Below are 19,276 nucleotides of genomic sequence, written 5' to 3' on the forward strand. Positions count from 1 at the left end.
AGACCAGTATTTATATATCTTAAGGATGGGAATGCTTAATACTTCTGCGCAGAAATGCTTAACCATCACCTCAAAACTAAGATTTTTTGACCAGAGTTATTTGTGGAGAAAATTAAAATGTCCTGTTGCATTCGTTTTCCTGTTTCCAGTATTTCCGTTCCTGTTCACTGCTTCAGTGACGTCCTGAAAATCATCGACTCAACAAAAGTGAACTTAGTTTAAAATAAAAAAAATAAAAAATAAATGTTTCTTTCCTTTAAATTCACAATGGATTCCTCTCACCACACCTCAGGTTGGTATCAAGTAAGATTTTAGGGGGCTATGGGTGTTCCCATTACTGATTATTTATTCAGTAATAACAGTCTTATCCTATTACACTTTAGCACCAGAAAAAACACAACTAAAGATGAAACCAGATACTGAGTGGATTGTTATGACAGTCATCTACGCCATCACGATGCTCGTAACGTTTGCAGGGAATAGTTTCCTCATCTACATCGTGTGGAAGAAACCTGAAGTTAGATCACTGACAAGCTTCATATTCGTTAACATGGCCATCGCTGATCTGCTGGTAACCCTGGTTGTGATGCCTTGGTCGATTTCCGCAATTTATACAGAAGGTTTGTGGATGATCCCGGGAGTATTTGGAAAAGTCATGTGCAAAGGTGCTGTATACACTGCCTACGTTACTATAACAGCATCCGTCCTCTGCCTGATGTTCATGGCGATCGACAGGTACTATGCCATCGTTCATCCCCTCCGCCGCCATCTTTGGTTTCGAAAGCCTAAACTAACCGTTCCATTTATTTGGATCGGCTCACTGGTCTCCATGTCCATTTTCCTTGTTATTCAAACTGTGGAGGACTACAATAATTCTTCCTATTGCATGCTATCTGTTTATATCTTGGGTGATCCAGATAGGGCTCTTCGAGGAATATACCTCCTCCTTTTCGTCGTCAACTATCTCATCCCCTTGGTCGTTATTTCTTTCCTGTATACCATTACTGCATGGAATTTATGGTTCCCTGTTGCACCTGGAGTGAATACTTTGAGAGGAAACCGAGTGCAACTCGAAACCTCCAAGAGAAGAGTGGTTCGGATGCTCATTATTGTTACTTGTGCCTTTGCCTTATGTTGGCTCCCACCACAAGTGGTCCACATCATGTACGTCATTCACGCATCTAAGGCTTACCTACATATACAGCCGATTGTCAGCTTTGTGTGTTTTTGGTTTGGACACGCCAACAGTGCCGTTAACCCATGGCTGTACATTTTTCTGAGCACCAAGATAAATACGGCATTTATTAAGATCGTCAGTAGAAAAAGCAGCCGGTTGCCTTCAAGTCTCACCATCAAAACATCAGATGCCGTCTTACCACCTGAAGATGAAGCAATCCAGAAAGAATCAACAATATAATCTCTCGCATAACATGAAACTTTTATTACCAATTTGGTAACTGTAAGATAGAAACTCGCTTAAAACGGATTTGCGTATTATTAATTATATAATATAATACAAACACTTATAGAAGGTTTCATAAAAGTTACTGTAGTAATCCGAGTAATTTGATGAGAAATTGATAATTGCAACTTATTTCGACAAAACCTCTTCCATCGGCTGGTAAAAGTAAAAAGGGAGATCCTTTGCAGAGTGAACTATAGGAAGAAGCATACTGGCATTGCTTCTTCGATGTTTGAGGCAGTGTGGTGAGAGTGCTGAACTAGTGATCTGGTGGTCACGGGTGAAAGCCCTCTACCTTATTACTCGCTGGATTTGTTCTCGTTTTTCCCTAAGGTCGATTCCTTGACTCGGTTTGTATACAGCCAACTGGTGTGTCCTCTGCTGGTTGGAATTTTCAAAACACTATGATTATTTACAACGTCTGTTTTCCAATTTGATTGAAATGGCCATGAGAGCCCTATGGGTTATTGATAAATAAGGAAACGCTGAATTGATCGCCATCCTAATTTTTCTCCCAATATTGATAACATCTATATCATTTTAGGGTTATGCAGAAAAAATAAGAATTCCCGTGAACAAAATAACCGCGATTGCTCTTGTAGAAGAGGTAAAAAAAAATAATACAAAACAAGCAAGGTCTCAGTGACCAAGACGAAACAAGTATCAAATTCCTAAAAGAGGCCATTAATTGCATACCTCTGGCAAATGAGAATAGAGCTGATTTTGAAAATGCCGCTTTCATTTTTAATCCTCCAGCCGGACATTTTATTGTTATAGCAGGAAAGGGTGATTAGGAATATTACTTTTCCGAGGGTGATAGCGACAATATAACCTGTAAGTGTGTCTGCAAACCCTGTTTGATATATCTCTGAAACAATCGCACATTTGGTTTTTCTAGTATCACCTTGATATTGTTTCTTGCTGAAGTAGTCATCAAGGCTTTTAGGTCTAATTAAGTGTAATCTTAGAGAGCTAAATATAGGTTTTATGTCTCATTCATTTGTGCATTTTAGAGCCCCAAACAAGCCAAAGGTACCGGTTAAGTTAATTTCTTTGCAATACACAGAACGTCATTGCATTCTTAGTTCCCGCCTGATTGCTATGTTCTGAATGCCGCTCTTGGAGATTAAATTGTTGAGTACTGATAAGTAAATGCAGGGAGATTTTGGATGCGACCTCCCTTTGAAAAGGCCTCTATGGAAAAAGGGAGTGTTGTGAAGTGCTATTACGATGCAAGGTTTTTTAAGGTTAGCATGCGAAGATTGTGCCAGTCAAACCTCCTTAAGATAGGTTCCATTGTTGTCTTTCTTCTCTGGTTGTGCAATTACTCGAACTTGAAATTTTGTTTCTAAACTGGTCGTGTTGAGTACTTTATTTTAGTTTTCTAAATTTCACTGGTGTAAGTTGTAGCTGATTATTTTATAGTCGTTGTGCGAGTCTTTCCGAAGCCCGCAAGGTCGAACTCGTAATTTTAACATTAACAATAGTTTGTGCTGACTCTATTTTTGAGGCTTGTTTCTCGAACAAAGACGTTCGTCGGTAGTCATGTTTGGATGTGTTTAGTGCACTTGTATAAAAAAATACATTTGACCGGGTCAGAATTTTGAACAAGAGCTTAAACTCTGTAGAGACAGTCAGCGCATTACCCACATGTTCACTAATAAGGTACTTTAGAGCGTGCACTATAGTGAATAAAAGAGAGAGAAAATTTGGTTAGCTGTAGAAAATGTAATAAAGAAGAAGACAACCAGGAGTCTTGGTGCCTCCTGTTAGTGTGGGTCTACTCAGAAGCTAGTTTTCCCTGCCATTGAACCTTATAGAAGGTTATACAATGGACAACTAACGAAGTTACTCGGACACCCAAATACGAGACTGTTGCCAAAGTCGAAATAAAAAGGAAGAAAATTTTGAAGCAAAAAGAAGAGACGCAAGCATATTTGTACATTGTTTACGATACTAAATTTTATAATTCATCGCGAGAAATGTATAGAAAATCCCTGCATGCAATGATGCATGGTTCTACTATCTTTCTTACTTAACCCTTTTACTCCAAGTGACCAAGACAGAATTTCTCCTTACCAAATCGATACAATATCAAACAGGCAAGTGATGAGAAAAAATGTATCAGCTAAGGGATTATTAGTTGATCCAATACCAAATTCTCAGAGCTAACATTATAAGAGTTGTTTCGCAAACGGCAGGGAGAATTACTAATGAGATCTTGGATGCGAAAAGGCTAATAAAAACACTGAAGTACCGAAGAATTGCAAACAAAAAATTATTTCAGTTGATTTCCTAGCCTTTGTTCCCTATTTTGTTCCTTTGACTTTGTGTTTTTGATTGTATTTTTGATATAACAGGAAACGCAAAGTTACTGTGATAGAGATTCAGCTGTAAAAAAAAAGCGTGCACATATTAATCAAACGATGGTGGAGTGTTAACAAGGTCACCTTCAGCCTCACTTCAAATCAAAGGCTTGGCAACTAAGTACACAACTGTAAAATGGCCTATTCAAAGGGAAATAGATTGTCTAGAAATCCTGAAAGACTGCGAACGTTGTGGAGATGCAAATTAAAGTACCCAATGATAAAGTAAATAACACAGTTATTAGGTCATTCAATTCAGCATCCCGCTGCATGATCCTTCACGATAAAGTTTTATAGCGAATAGTGGGTCATTTCGCTCTGATGCCGGATCATCTCCAATCATAATTTGCGTACTTATATTTATGCTATAGAGATACTGCACTTCTTGATGGATCAATTTCTCCCTTTAGTAATGTTTGGTTGAGTGGCGTGAAATACACGTTTTTGCATACATTTTAGTGGTATATCAGTAACATAAACCGCCCAAACTGAGTTAGAGTATTGTCACTGTTCTCGAATTAAACCGTTTTTCGTTGCAGTAAACACCAGCAAAAACCAGGTGATGATGTTTGGTACATGAGAAGTCCTTTAGGAAAGAACCATTTGGCAAATTTATTTCCAAGGCCGCCAAAAATTCGGGAATACGTGGCAGAGTCATTAACCACTCTGTACGGATTTCGTCCATCTCACGTCTCTTTTCAATCCAAGATGCAGATACCTTAGAAAATTTTGTTGGTTTATATCACAAGTACTAACTTTAATTACTAGCCTGGTTTTTTCTGCTCGATTTATGGCTCCTGCGCGCTTTGTGCTTGGGTCATAAATCCGAGCGAAAAACACTCGGTCCGCAACATGCATAGGGGCCCTCGAACTCGGTTAGTAAGAGGTATCTCGTGCTCTCCAAACTTCCCGCGTACATCCATACCTCGATTTACGCACGCTAAGCATGGACCAGTTCTTTATTATAAGATAGCGCGCGTGCTTGCCCTATGTAAGTCCTATTGACCTGCTATGAACAAAATCTTTACTTACGTACGCTCGTGTGTAAATAAGATGACGTGAACATTTTTTTACCTGGCTTCAGAGTTTCCGTCCTGTTAAGCTGCAGTGCAATTTTCCTTCTCTTTGAAATATGGAAGAAACCAGCGAAGAGCTGCCTAATTTTTTTATCGGCATCGACCTTCTAGGTCCTTATCTAACAAGCAACAAAAGTAAAGCCGAAAGAAACTCGCAAGTTGCACGTTTCGCAAATTTTTCGGAAGACGAGCTGCAGCAACTTTTGGCCGAAAGACATTCACTGGGTACAAAAGAAGTCACCAATTGATCATTGTTGTTTTTAAATTTGTTCAACCTAAAGAATAAGGTTGTTAATTGGCAATTTACTAAAACCAAAACAGTCACAGTTGCAAAAAGGCTTCTTCACGCAGATCCTTGTTGTCGCTCTGTTTCTTATAGAAGAATTTGCTCATGCTTTTGTGCGTATATCGAGTTATGGCTGCACTTGAGATAATAACGTAACGTCAGAAGGCCCGCGTTCTTCTAGTTTACTGTTATTTTTTGACCTAGATTTGATACGCTATAATGTACTGCACCATTACCTAAAAATAACAATTTGGTATTCATCAATTAGAACTGTCATGGTCTCCATTTAGGGCAGCAGAGGTTTCCATATGTCAGACACGTTCATCCAGACTGTATGCAGAAGATATTGTCCAATGATCAACAATCATTGTCAATATGTGTTTTGGCGTTCGACTTCACAAATATTTATCTAGTTTGGGTTTTCTAATTTCTCGTTTACACCAGGAAAGCGGTATCCATCTAAAATGCAAATTTTCGGGGAATGTATTTCTTTAATTTTTTATGAGGAAGAGACTTTTATTATTCTTTACTGTTATCAACACTAGTTATTTTATAAAAGAAATGTACTACATTTCCGTGCTTACATAGCTTGATGTAAACACTTGGGAGGTTGGGAAAACACTCGATAAGCTGCTAATGACGTGTTCTCCCAACCTCCCGCGTGTTTACATCAGGCTTTGTAAACACGGAAACGATTTTACATTTCTTCATTTTCGCACGCCTGTGTGTAAATAAGATGACGTGAGTATTTTTTTTACCTGACCTCAGAGTTTCCGTCCTGTTAAGCTGCGGTGCAGTTTTCCTTCTCTTCATTTAGTTTGGGTTTTCTAATTTCTTGTTTACACCAGGAAAGCGTTATCCATCTAAAATGGAGATTTTCGGGGAATGTTTTACTTTAATTTTTTATGAGGAAGAGACTTTTATTATTCTTTTCTGTCATCAGCACTTGTCATGTTCTGCTTACATTTAAATACTACCTGAATCAGGTGTAGTCTCCAGAATCACGTTTGAATCTAAACTGGGATGTCTTCCTTAATGAAACTTGGAACTATCTTAGATTGAAAATTTGAAATACGTCTTTGGGTCAGTGAAAATAACGAAATTTTCGAAAAATGGCTCTCTGCATTTGGGATTTATTTGGCAAGAAATTGGGGATTTAAGATCCAGACTGTAAATGTTATATACGAATGAGAAGACAAGATATGGGAGTTTCGTCGGTTGGATTCGAAAAGACAGATCGGAAAAGCTACATAAGACACCCACTGTGATTCGCTGTAACAATAAATTAACCATGTAAACATATTTTCCAAAATTCTGATCACTGAAAAGTATTAGCGAAGACCTTGTTACCAAGAATTACATACGAAATAAAAAAAAAGAAAATAAATTGAACATTTTTCAGTTATTTTGAAAACTGATAAGTCTTTTAAAAAATATCGATAGTAATGGCGTAGGCATTCTGCGCGAAAAAATAGCTGCATAGAAAATAATAAACATGTTTTCAGTAATTTGTATAACAAAACGAGGGTACGGAAAGCTACAACGCAATCTTAACAAAATAGGAAACAAGATTAAAAATGAAACAATTTGGATTGACGTAATTCGAAATTGAAAATGTAAATATTTGACAGAAAGATGTCATCAAGGTGTTTTGGTCGAATTTTACACAGCGATCACCATGCTTGAATCTTCACGCATCGTGGATTCACTGGACGGCCTATCTTTTTGAAGTAAGGACCATTTAAGAAGTGCAAGCGAAATGACATACAGGTTTGTGAAAAGGTTATGGGTAGACGACACATTTGATATTGGTGATTTTCACTTATTTATTTAGGATTGTAAATATGTGATAATTACAACCACCCCGTCAATGCGCGTCGAAAGTGTCTTGAATCCGGAGATTGTCTAAGGCAAAAGATTTTTCATCTAGAAATATTTCTTTCTCAAGATATTACTTTTCGTCATTTTCCATCACTTGCCGTTTGATAACAAAAATGACTTAAATATTTTTTCAGAGACTTTTTCGACTGATTTATGCATCCAATGGAGATGTTATCAGACGTTATAATTTGCATATATTAATAAATTTGTTGATGGTCAGGGCCAACAACAAAGTTATGGCAGACTATAGCGAGTGTTTATCAGGTGTATAACTTAACAGAAGCAGTCAGACATGGAAGTCTTTCTCGTATTTTTGTTTCCCTTTGCACCTATGCCCTCTAGGAAAAGATCGCCTCGTTGGCTTTACGAAACTGGTCGAATTTATGAAAGAAAATGAGGCAAATGTTTTAGCAAAAAATTTTAAATTTCAGTTGTTTCTGGTAATCACTACAGTCATAATAGCTGGTCATAATGTTGGATCCAAATAACCCTTCCAAGGGGTGGAGAATGACTGGAAATATATGAAAAACCTTATATCTGCACTGCGGTGAAGAAATGACCAGCTCCCAGTTGGCTTGTTAGCTCAGTTGGTAGAGCGCTGCACCTGTATCGCAGGGGTCAGGGGTTCAAATCCCTACGGGCCTTAATTTTTTTCAGGTCTCATTTCTCAACTACCGGTTCAGTTGTGTTCATAGCTGCAAGGATCGCTTATATCTCTTTTCTTCACCGCAGACTCCACTCATGATCAGCTAACTTGCTATTGTCAAAAATTCAAGCTTTGCTTACAAACGAAATTTATTATAGAATAAAGGGGTAAGTTTCTAAAGAAACTGTGGTGCTGCGTCGGTGGGAGAGTATAGCAGGTAATTTAGTGTTAACAACTGGGTTGAAAACGTAAATTAGCCACCGTAAAGGGTAAAAAGCTGACATTTAGAGCGTTAGCCCTTCGTCAGAGCCATTAGAGGAATTGTGGGTTGTGTGTGGATTTATATGTAGAATCCACACACAACCCACAATTCCTCTAATGGCTCTGACGAAGGGCTAACGCTCGAAACGTCAGCTTTTTTACCCTTTACGGTGGCTAATTTACGTTTTCAACCCAGTTGTTAACACTAAATTACCTGAAATTTATTATAGAGTGTAATAACAAATCGAGTCAGGGTGGACGTGATTGTTTGTGTTTGGTCAAAGCTCGTACAAAGTCTGGACTTCAATTCACTAGGATCCGTCTCTTTTACCAATTACTGTCTAGCGCTTGCGCAGAGAGGCGGACTTTTTACAGTCGTCACTCCACTCGAGCTTAAAATGTCTTCTCACGCGTTGTCTTGTTTTCTATCAGATCAATCACATATAAATTGCAGATGCCCGTGAAGAGTCTGAGATCTAATCATAAAATCAAAATTCTTTCTCGGATGAGTCATAAGTCGCGACAGAATTACGAATGATCTTTGCTACACCATCGATGGTGGACTGCTGTTGGTTGTCTATTGTCAAGAGACTCTAGGTAGGTCACTATCTGTTATTTCCAATGAATTTCTTTTTAAGTATCTTAAATGAAAATGTCTGTCGTCTCAGCTAACGACCAAATGGCTAGAGATCGCTGCCCTGTGCATGGTTTGCGCGGTTTTGTCTGTTTTCGTGAGAGTCGTTTTGTTACCTGTGTTGATAAATCTGTGTCATTTGAACACTGCATGGCCAAATTTTATGCTATTTTAAACCCATTTTAAGTGATGTAAGCTTCATTCGTCTGATGTAATTTGATCATACCATGAGCTTATCTTTTTTGTGGAAATGAAAATGTCGCTGACGATAGTTGAAATATGGTTCAGTTTCTCGGCCGGATTTTCTTGTGAAGAGGTCTACTTCTTGGTACCCCAATGATTCCTCAATCATACAAATCCTACATTCAATAAAACGATTCACGTGCCGCTCTAACTACGGAGACTTGCAATATTTCGCCTTTGTTAAGCGGAGCCTGTGCTTATGTTCCAAGTTTATTCCAACACTTACTCAACCATACGAGTATAAGCGGCGAAGGGCCAAAGTGGAGCAATATCTTGTTAAAATTTAATGTCTCTTGTAAGATAGATTATTATGCTAAAGATCCTATGTCAATTTGCATCTGAACGAAAGAGTGTTCATGCGAATTTTTTTTTATTGAAATAGCTTTCGTTCTCGCCAAGTTTTCTCTTTTGCGCCTGAACAAAAAGCAAAGAAACCTTCCGTACGTTTTTGTCTTCAAAAAAGCTGGATATAAATAATTGGGTTGTCCTAGCTGTTCAGCGTCAAATTATTTCGCAGATGCTGGTTTTGAGAATAATTTTTTAAAAAAGCATTTCCTATACTTATTGTATAGCGCCATGCAAAAAACTTTTATTCTGGCTGCTTCTTTTGATATCAGTGCGACATGATCTCAACAAGAACTAAAAAAAAGAGGCTGTATTCCTCGACTTAAATGGTTAGTAAATGTGAACCTGCAACCGTCTCATTATTTTATTATCATGGACCTGTCAAAAATACGTGGGATCATTTGCATGTAATTCAACTTCTATAGGAGGGCTATGAGGTAAAAATGAAATTGATTTGAAGGCGACGGTTCCATAACAGAATTTTGACATTAAAGTGATCCGAAATGTGACGTGTGCTTTCCCATGATTATGCAGGCTATGAAAACACAGTGTAAGGAAACAAATTTTGGAGGAATTTGTCTCCACTTTCTGTGCATTGTTACGATAAACCATCGTAAAGTTCTAAATAAAAAACCTTGCGTTGCAGGACGCCATTGACTTAAAGTTAAATTATCATTTTTTTTTTATCAAACTTAATTGCATGTTATTTGCACAGTGCATTACTTTTTGTCGAACTAATAGAGTCCACTGAAGGTCTGTCATTGATTCACAGCTGCTCATGATCAAGAACAAACCGACAAATTCACAAAGAAGTAAAATTGTTTATTCCACCGAAGGTAACTTTCTCTTTGGTTTGTCATCTTGTTCGTGAGACCACGTGGCTAATTACTTACTAAAATAAGTTTTAAAATACGGAGAACCTGTCTTAAGACTCGCGAGAAAGTACAAAGTCTCCTTTTTGAGTTAATCTTATTGTTTATTGGATTTGTGATCTAAGATCACACAGATCACGATGCATGCAAGGAACGGGGTTTTAGACGAGCTCTAATAGAATTCCAAAATGTGCGCTATTTTAAGACTTATGTATGCACGTGGGTTATTGAGCTCTTCCCTGAATGGCTCGTCTTACTGCATGGGCTTTTAGCAAGCACTATTCCTTAGAAACACATTTTTTCACGGTAAACTCAAACGATGGAATTAAAACAGAAGCAAATATTGATTACGATATGGATACTTGGGAACCCTGAATGCTTGCGATCAATGGCCGATCGATTTAATATTGCAAAATCGATTTTAGTTCGTATTTATCGCAGAATTTGTGGAGCGACTGTTAATAATCTTTCCGGTCAACATGAGGTACCTACTTGTTTGAAAATGATTGATGTCAGATCCGTCGCCCAAAGGAATGCGTTGGATCAGTGATCCAATGATCCGTATTTAGATCGCGCAGATCAGTGAACCGATGAATCCTTGTCCAGAGTGGATTTGATAGATCATTGATCTAAAAATGGATTTGCTCAAAAGGAACGCCGCAGATCAGAAATCCTGATCCGGATTCTCCCAAAGGAACGCACCCTAAGATTTTTTCACTAGGGTTATTTATGGAGAAAATTAAAATGTCCTGCTGCATTCCTTTTCCTGTTTCCAGTATTTCCGTTCCTGTTCACAGCTTCAGTGACGTCCTGAAATATCATCGACTCAACCAAAGTGAGCTTAGTTTTTAAAAAAATTTTTACTTTGAAAATGTTTTGCTTCCTTTGAGTTGACAATCGATTCCTCTCACCACACCCCAGGTTGGTATTGAATAAGATTTTAGGGGGCCAAGGGTGTTCCCTTTACTGACTTTTTATTCAGTAGTAACAGTCTTATCCTATTAAACTTTAGCAACAGAAAAAAACAGGGAACTAAAGATGAAACCAGATACCGAGTGGATTGTTATCACAGTCCTCTACGCCATCACGATGCTCGTAGCGTTTGCAGGGAATAGTTTCCTCGTCTACATCGTGTGGAAGAAGCCCGAAGTGAGATCACTGACAAGCTTTATATTTGTCAACATGGCTATCGCTGATTTGCTTGTAACATTGGTAGTGATGCCCTGGTCGATTTCCACAATATATACAGACGGTTTGTGGATGATCCCGGGAGTATTTGGAAAAGTCATGTGCAAAGGTGTTGTATACACTGCCTATGTCACTTTAACAGCATCCATCCTCTGCCTGACGTTCATGGCGATCGACAGGTACTATGCCATCGTTCATCCCCTCCGCCGCCATCTTTGGTTTCGAAAGCCTAAACTAACCGTTCCATTTATTTGGATCGGCTCACTGGTCTCCATGTCAATTTTCCTTGTTATTCAAACTGTGGAGGACTACAATAATTCTTCCTATTGCATATTATCTGTTTACATCTTGGGTGATCAAGATAGGGCTCTTCGAGGAATATACCTCCTCCTTTTCGTCGTCAACTATCTCATCCCCTTGGCCGTTATTTCTTTCCTGTATACCATAACTGCATGGAATTTATGGTTCCATGTTGCACCTGGAGTGAATACTTTGAGAGGAAATCGAGCGCAACTGGAAACCTCCAAGAGAAGAGTGGTTCGGATGCTCATTATTGTTACCTGTGCCTTTGCCCTTTGTTGGCTCCCACCACAAGTGGTCCACGTGATGACAGTCATTCACGCATCTAAGGCTTACCTACATATACAACCCATTGTCAGCTTTGTGTGTTTTTGGTTTGGACACGCCAACAGTGCCGTTAACCCATGGCTGTACATTTTTCTGAGCACCAAGATAAATACGGCATTTACTAAGATCGTCAGTAGAAAAAGCAGGCAGTTGCCTTCAATTCTCACCATCAAAACATCAGATGTCGTCTTACCACCTGGAAACCAGAATGAATCAAGAATATAATTACCAATTTGGTAACTGTAAGATAGAAACTCGCTTAAAACGGATTTGCGTATAATATAATATAATATAATATAATATAATATAATATAATATAATATAATATAATATAATATAATATAATATAATATAATATAATACAAACAAGTACCTTTATGCGCTTTTATAAAAGTTACTGTAGTAAACCGAGTAACTTCATTAGAAATTGATAATTGCAACTAATTTCGACAATAACCGTACTATCGGCTGGTAAGAATAAAAGGGGGGATCCGTTGCAGAGTGAACTATACGAAGAAGTATACCAGCATTGCTTCTTCGATGTTTGAGGCAATGTAGTGAGGGTGCTGAACTAGTGATCTAGTGGTCACGGGTGAAAGCCCTCTACCTTATTACTCGCTAGATTTGTTTCGTTTTTCCTTCGGGTCGATTCTTTGACTCGCTTTGTATACAGCCAACTGGTGTGCCCCTTACTGGTTGGGATTTTTAAACACTACATGATTGTTTACAACGTCTGTTTTCCAATTTGATTAAAATGGTCATGAAACCCCCATGGGGGTATTGGTCAAAAAGGAAACATTGACATGTTTCTTCAGTGCTGCGGGTAGCATTAATTAAGAGAGTGTCTCTGTAAGAGCGGTCCGGTCGATTTTGCTTGAGACACGGATTTCGCTCGTTTCTCGTGTGTTGTAAGACATTCATGTACCTATACTAAAACCACAATCAGTTTGATTGGATCTCTTTATTTTTCAGAGTTTTACGGAAATTAAATTTCACTCGAGCGAAGGCTTGTCGTGACACTTTTCAAGACTTTAATTTCATACAACTTTAGAGGACAATTTAAAAAAAACTACGGAACTCAGCAAAAAATAAATACCACAGCCATGTATATTAACTCTATCTTATCTATCGAGGCGACTTTCGTAAACATCACGAGTCAATCAAGGAAACAGGAAGACTTGAATGACACCTTATCGGTTCGCCTAAATCAAACACGCCAAAACCGATCAAATTCAAGGTAAATTTTTGAAAAAGTGAGGCGTTCTTAACTGATCCAACTAACATAGCTAGGAAGTAGGTGCCATAGAAAAGATAACTACAGAAAAAAACTTTGCGGCCCGACCTTTACGAGAACTTTATAACTCCGTGAACTTACCTAATTTTCGGCAATCTCCAAGTTTGGCCGCCATTTTGAGGGACTTGTCAACATGAAGCGTAACCGATATAAATAGGGCAGGTTAATCTAAAACCGTCAGAAATACATACGAAAGCAATTCAAATAACTTTTCTTTCAATTCAAGCGGCAAAATTTGAAATTGTTTGTTAAACTTACCATCCCCATGCGACCATTATTCCGACAATACAAACACTACAACTTTCTGAATTCCCCTCGTCGATTCCACCGCAAGAAATAACCTGTGCCACCCAAGCTTCGACTCGAATGTGAAGTACGAATCAAATAACATAACTGCTTCATCTTCGCGGCAATATCACGCTGGTATTTTGATTTTCCGATCGACAGGAACGGTGATCAAGAATCGATCGGTTTGTTTACCTCGTAAACGTGACCGCTGACCAGCTGCTGAGTGAAAACAGTACGGTTCAGTGGCGAGGGGCGGGGTGAGGGGTGGATGCGGGCAGATTATCAGAAGGTTTTTGGGAACATTCGATAAACATTAGGATTCTCAGTCTTAATGCGAAGGCATACTTCGTGTTGCAGACCACTTTTGTTTTACTTAGTATTCTTTTTTATTTCAAATACACTTCGTTCTAAATAGGACTAGCATCAGTTCATAGATTTAAAAACAAATCTTTACCACGTAAATAAATGTGTTTAGATAATCGAGATAACCATTGAACCTCTTGTATCGCACCGGAAATAACGTGTCTTGTCTTTGCCCAACTCTGAGAGCGTGGAGCGGCGAAGACGCGAGATACGAGTCTCGCGTCTCGCGGCTTCACCATGCTCACAGGATACGCGTGACCTCACTATCTTTAAGAAAAATAAGAGACTACTCGAAGTCTGTATTCCGTTCAACCATTTTATAAGAGTGACGCGAGTCTTTCAATTGAATGAGAAAGTCACAAACCCATTCTTTACCTCACTAGCGTAACCACTGACCACTCACGAATTACAGTACGCTTCTCCTTTGACGCGGAAATTGAAATCGTATCGAATATACAAAGTTCTAATGAGTTCCTTTAGATCTCCCGAACTTGTATCGCGTTGGAAACAATTACAAGTACAGGAAGAAGTCGTTCACAAGCGAGACGTTCATTATGTCTCAGGACTGCTTTTTGAATAGCAAAGATGGAAAAAACTTTGGTTCATCGTGTGGCTTAAGTGGTTTGGTACGACTGTCTGAATACAATGACGAAGTAAAACATCATTTGATAAGCTGTCACCTGTCTAAAGAGGTTTTTAAGTGAAAATGAGCTAATCTTGGCAAGGATTGGCCTATTTAACCTCTCCTCCAAGGGGAGCAAAAGAGAGAACAATTTTCTGTGTAGCTAGGTAAGGCGACATGCCGGCTTTATACTTCTTCCGGCGTGATAACGATAATGATGACAACAATGGGCAAAAAGCACCGTTCGCTAATGATGACGATTATCAAAGTTATTAACAATTCTCAGTTATAGTCCTGAAAAAAATCTCAAGGGGTCCTTTGAACCATCCTCTTAATCTCGCCAGAAGTCAAAGTTGCCTAAACTCATTCTAAGGTTCGTGTGATTTTACGACGAATTTTCGATTCCGGTGCGTTGCACGCGCGATCTTTGATACAAAAAACCTGCACGCGCCATAACTTAAAAGAACGTGTCAGCGGAATGAATCAAATCTCTATCACTTTGCATACATTCTTGGGAACAGAAAAAATTGCTTAGAGCAAACATTCTAAGTATAGTGTTCATTCCGTGCAATGGGGCATAAATAAAAGGTTCTGGGGGAAAAGACATTTTATTTTATACCACTGATGACAATCAAAAAGGTTATATGGGTGCCCGGTTAAAAATATATTGATAACTCTATTAATTAATACCAGTTCTAATTTAAAGGAGAAAGTTATGAGAATAAAATAAAAATTGTCTGTACCTCGAAGCATGCCTTCACTGTTTAGACTGATAGTCCTAAAGCTTTTGAGCATGCATTCGAATATCTTATGACGATAAGCCCGCCAACCACCCCACCCCGCGCTAGGCTGTTTTCACTTAGCGGCTGGTCAGCGGTCACGTTTACGAGGTAAACAAACCGATCTATTCCTGATCACCGTTCTTGTCGACCGGAAAATCAAAATACCAGCGCGATATTGCCGCGAAGATGAAGCAGTTATGTTACTTGATTCGTACTTCATATTCGAGTCGAAGCTTGGATGGCACAGGTTATTTCTTGCGGTGGAATCGACGAGGGGAATTCAAACACTAGTTGTAGTGTTTGAATTGTTGAAAGAAATGGTCGCATGAGGATTGTAAGTTTAACAAACAATTTCAAATTTTGCCGCTTGAATTGAAAGAAAAGTTCATTTGAATTGCTTTCGTATGTACGCTTCATGTTGACAAGTCCCTCAAAATGGCGGCCAAACTTGGAGATTGCCGAAAATTAGGTAAGTTCACGGAGTTATAAAGTTCTCGTAAAGGTCGGGCCGCAAAGTTTTTTTCTGTAGTTATCTTTTCTATGGCACCTACTTCCTAGCTATGTTAGTTGGATCAGTTAAGAACGCCTCACTTTTTCAAAAATTTACCTTGAATTTGATCGGTTTTGGCGTGTTTGATTTAGGCGAACCGATAAGGTGTCATTCAAGTCTTCCTGTTTCCTTGATTGACTCGTGATGTTTACGAAAGTTGCCTCGATAGATAAGATAGAATTAATATACATGACTGTGGTATTTGTTTTTTGCTGAGTTCCGTAGTTTTTTGTAAATTGTCCTCTAAAGTTGTATGAAATTAAAGTCTTGAAAAGTGTCACGACAAGCATTCGCTCGAGTGAAATTTAATTTCCGTAAAACTCTGAAAAATAAAGAGATCCGATCAAACTGATTGTGGTTTTAGTATAGGTACATGAATGTCTTACAACACACGAGAAACGAGCGAAATCCGTGTCTCAAGCAAAATCGACCGGACCGCTCTTACAGAGACACTCTCTTAAGTGTATTTGCACAACGTTTTCGCGATAATAATTTAACAAACTATTTCAGTTTATAATTAGCTGTTTTGGAAGGAGATTTGGGAATGTTACTTTTCCGAGGATGGCAGCAACAATATAACCAGTAAATGTGTCCGCAAACCTTCGCTGATGTACCTCTGGAACAAAGGCATATTTGGTTTTTCTAGTATGAGCTTGTTGTTGTTTCTTGCTGAAGAGGTCATCAAGGTTTTTAGCTCTACTTAAGTGTAATTTTGGAGATAAAAATATAGGTTTTATTTCTCATTTAGTTGTGCATTTTAGAGCCCCAAACACACTAGCCAAAGGTACCGGTTTAGTTAATTTCTTTGCGGTACAAAGAACGTTATTGCCTTCTTAGTTCTCGCCGGATTGCTATGTTCTGAAAGCTGCTCTTGTAGACTAAATTGTTGAGTAGTGATATGTAAATACAGGGAGATTTTGGATGCGACCTCCCTTTGAAAAGGCCTCTATGGAAAAAGAGAGTGTTGTGAAGTGTTCTTACGATTCATGGTCTTTTAAGGTTAGCATTCAAAGATTGTGCCAGTCTTACCCCCTTACGATAGGTTTCACTGTTGTCTTTCTCCTCTGGTCGTGCAATTACTCGAACTTGAATTTTTGTCTCTAAACTGGTGGTGTTGAGTACTTTATTTTTAGTTTTCTAAATTTCACTTGTAAACGTTTTAGCTGATTATTGTATAGTCGTTGTGCAAGTCAAGTTCAGAGGCCCGTAAGATCTTTTTCTAATTTTAACATTAACAATAGTTTGTGCTGACTCTATTTTTGAGGCTTGTTTCTTGAACAAAGACGTTCGTCGGTGGTCATGTTTGGATGTGTTTAGTGAACTTGTATAAAAAATACACTTGACCGGGTCAGAATTTTGAACAAGGGGTTAAAGTCTGCAAAGACAGTCAGCGCATTACCCACATGTTCACTAATAAGGTACTTTACAGCGTGCACTACAGTGAGTAAAAGAGAGGTAAGATTTGATTAGCTATAGAAAATGTAATAAAGAAGAAGAGAACTAAGAGTCTTGGTGTCTCCTGATTGTGTGGGTTTTCTCAAAAGCTAGTTTTCCTTGTCATTGCATCTTTACAGAAGGTTATACAATAGACAACTAAAGAAGTTACTCAAGTACCCATCTACGAGACTATTGCCAAAGTCGAAATAAAAATGAAGAAAGTTTTGAAGCAAAAAGTAGAGATGCTAATATATTTTACGATACTATATTTTATTATTCATCGCGAGAAATGTATAGAAAATCTCTGCATGCAATAATGCATGGTTGTAATATTTTCTTACTTAAGGGAAACACTGAAGTACCGAGGAATCCCAAACAAAAATTTGTTTCAGTTGATTTCCTAGCCTTTGTTACCTATTCTGTTCTTTTGACTTTGTGTTTTTGATTTTATTTTTGGCATAACAGGAAACGCAAAGTTACTGTGATAGAGATTCAGCTTTAAAAAAAAGCGTGCACATATTAATCAAACGATGGTGGAGTGTTAACAAGGTTAACAAGCCTCACTCCAAATCAAAGGCTTGGCAACTAAGTACACAACTGTAAAATGGCCTATTCAAAGGGAAATAGATTGTCTAGAAATCCTGAAACACTGCGAACGTTGTGGAAATGCATAATAAAGTACCGTATTGATAAAGTAAACAACACAATTATAAGGTCATTCAATTCAGAATCCCGCTGCATGATCCTTCACGATAAAGTTTTATAACGAAAAGTGGGTCATTTCGCTCTCACTGCGTGAAATAATCCGAATACGGTCCCTTATGTAGGTCTTATACAGTCAGTACACAAAGTCGTGTACGGGATCTATAAGGAGGTGTCATGATGTATAAGGTACTGTTTAAGGATCAGTATACGTCAGGCTATGCCAAGAAAATAGCAGGATCTTATACACTTGTAGCAGGATTTCTTATACGCCAGTACTCGTTTCAGTATACATGTTGTATACGGAAGGAATTATGAGGTATACTGATTTTGTGTGGAAGGCACGTATACAGTCGTTGCAGGATTTCTTATTCATTATTACACAAGTCCGTATATATGATGTATACTGCATGAAGCAGGAAAGGTACTGATAGTAGAAGGTGCGTATTGTGGGGCTTTAACGAGCCTTTTTTGAGCAATCTTAATGGGAAAATTCACCATTCTCGAGTATTCTTACGGGGTACGTTCAGCGTTAAAGATTTTTGCATTGCTTAGGTGTGATCTAGGTGGAATCATAAAATCGTGAATCATCTCATGCTTCAATTACAAATAGCTGTTAATTTATTTCAGTATTCCTCAGTCACGTGTTATTTTTTTCGTAGTACATATACATTAAAAAAAAACTAAAAAACCTAACATTTGTGTTTCTCAAAAATAGTATTGTTAATAATAATGAGAAGAATGAAAGTTGAAAATCTAATTTACGAAAAGGTATAATCCAATGATTAAAAGTTGTGATTTATGTACAATCACACTATTCCTTTAACACACAGAAAAACAAACTATTCGTTCTCGAAATCACAATCGCTTCCTGAGGAGCTGTCATTATCACTTTCTTCTCCTTCTCTTTCTTCCGCTCTGCTTTCGTCAGTGGTCTCTTCATCCTCAAGTTCTCTGTTGAACCAAAAAAATGTTAGTTAAACAATGTAACAACCTTGTATAAAGGAAACAAGCATATTACGAAATTTTTCATAGCATGCAATATATAGAGACAGAGAATTTTACATCGGTTTACATAGTTTATACATTCTTATGTGCTTCACTTCCATAGTTGGTAAACTAAAAGTAAAAGCGACAGCATCCAATAAGGAGTGTAAAGGCTAAGCAGTATTCTTACATTTTCGTTTGTTCCTGCTCTCTCCTTTGCATGATTTCCCTCCATTCATCGGACAGCGCCCATTTAGGAGAACCTGTGGGTGGCTCTCTTTCTACAGGCTCCCCTTTACGAGCCTTTGTTCGTTTCCACCTTTTGTTTGTTGCGTTTTCTGTCTTTTCGCTGCGCTTGTCAAGC

The 19,276-nt window shown here is 38.2% G+C and overlaps 3 protein-coding genes across 3 annotated transcripts in view; 2 read left to right on the top strand and 1 right to left on the bottom strand.

The window, feature by feature from the left end:
* Positions 1–394: 394 nt before the first annotated feature.
* Positions 395–1,554, top strand: LOC149043557 (G protein-coupled receptor 83-like). Its single transcript, XM_089210343.1, has one exon. The coding sequence runs from the start codon at positions 407–409 to the stop codon at positions 1,415–1,417; it is 1,011 nt and encodes a 336-aa protein (XP_089066469.1). The 5' UTR covers positions 395–406; the 3' UTR covers positions 1,418–1,554.
* A 6,856-nt stretch (positions 1,555–8,410) lies between these two features.
* Positions 8,411–12,236, top strand: LOC149043558 (allatostatin-A receptor-like). The gene is made up of 2 exons (XM_089210336.1): positions 8,411–8,575; positions 11,085–12,236. Exon 2 carries the CDS (start codon positions 11,111–11,113, stop codon positions 12,110–12,112), a length of 1,002 nt encoding a protein of 333 aa, XP_089066462.1. The 5' UTR covers positions 8,411–8,575; positions 11,085–11,110; the 3' UTR covers positions 12,113–12,236.
* Positions 12,237–18,729: 6,493 nt separating this feature from the next.
* LOC149043559 (uncharacterized) overlaps positions 18,730–19,276 on the bottom strand; it is a 7,457-nt gene continuing 6,910 nt past the window's right edge. The window contains exons 6-7 of the mRNA XM_089210347.1: positions 19,103–19,276; positions 18,730–18,879 (exon numbers count right to left, since the gene is read on the bottom strand). Of these exons, the coding sequence (XP_089066473.1) occupies positions 18,768–18,879; positions 19,103–19,276 (286 nt within the window). The 3' untranslated portion in view covers positions 18,730–18,767. The remainder of the gene's footprint in view (positions 18,880–19,102) is intronic.

The sequence above is a fragment of the Pocillopora damicornis genome, chromosome 6, assembly GCF_964200805.1.
Source record: "Pocillopora damicornis chromosome 6, jaPocDami1.2, whole genome shotgun sequence".
Taxonomy (NCBI): domain Eukaryota; kingdom Metazoa; phylum Cnidaria; class Anthozoa; order Scleractinia; family Pocilloporidae; genus Pocillopora; species Pocillopora damicornis.

What these genes read in the sequence shown, in the direction of transcription:
- LOC149043557 (XM_089210343.1), top strand. Translation starts at nt 407, where the DNA reads ATGAAACCAGATACTGAGTGGATTGTTATGACAGTCATCTACGCCATC.
- LOC149043558 (XM_089210336.1), top strand. Translation starts at nt 11,111, where the DNA reads ATGAAACCAGATACCGAGTGGATTGTTATCACAGTCCTCTACGCCATC.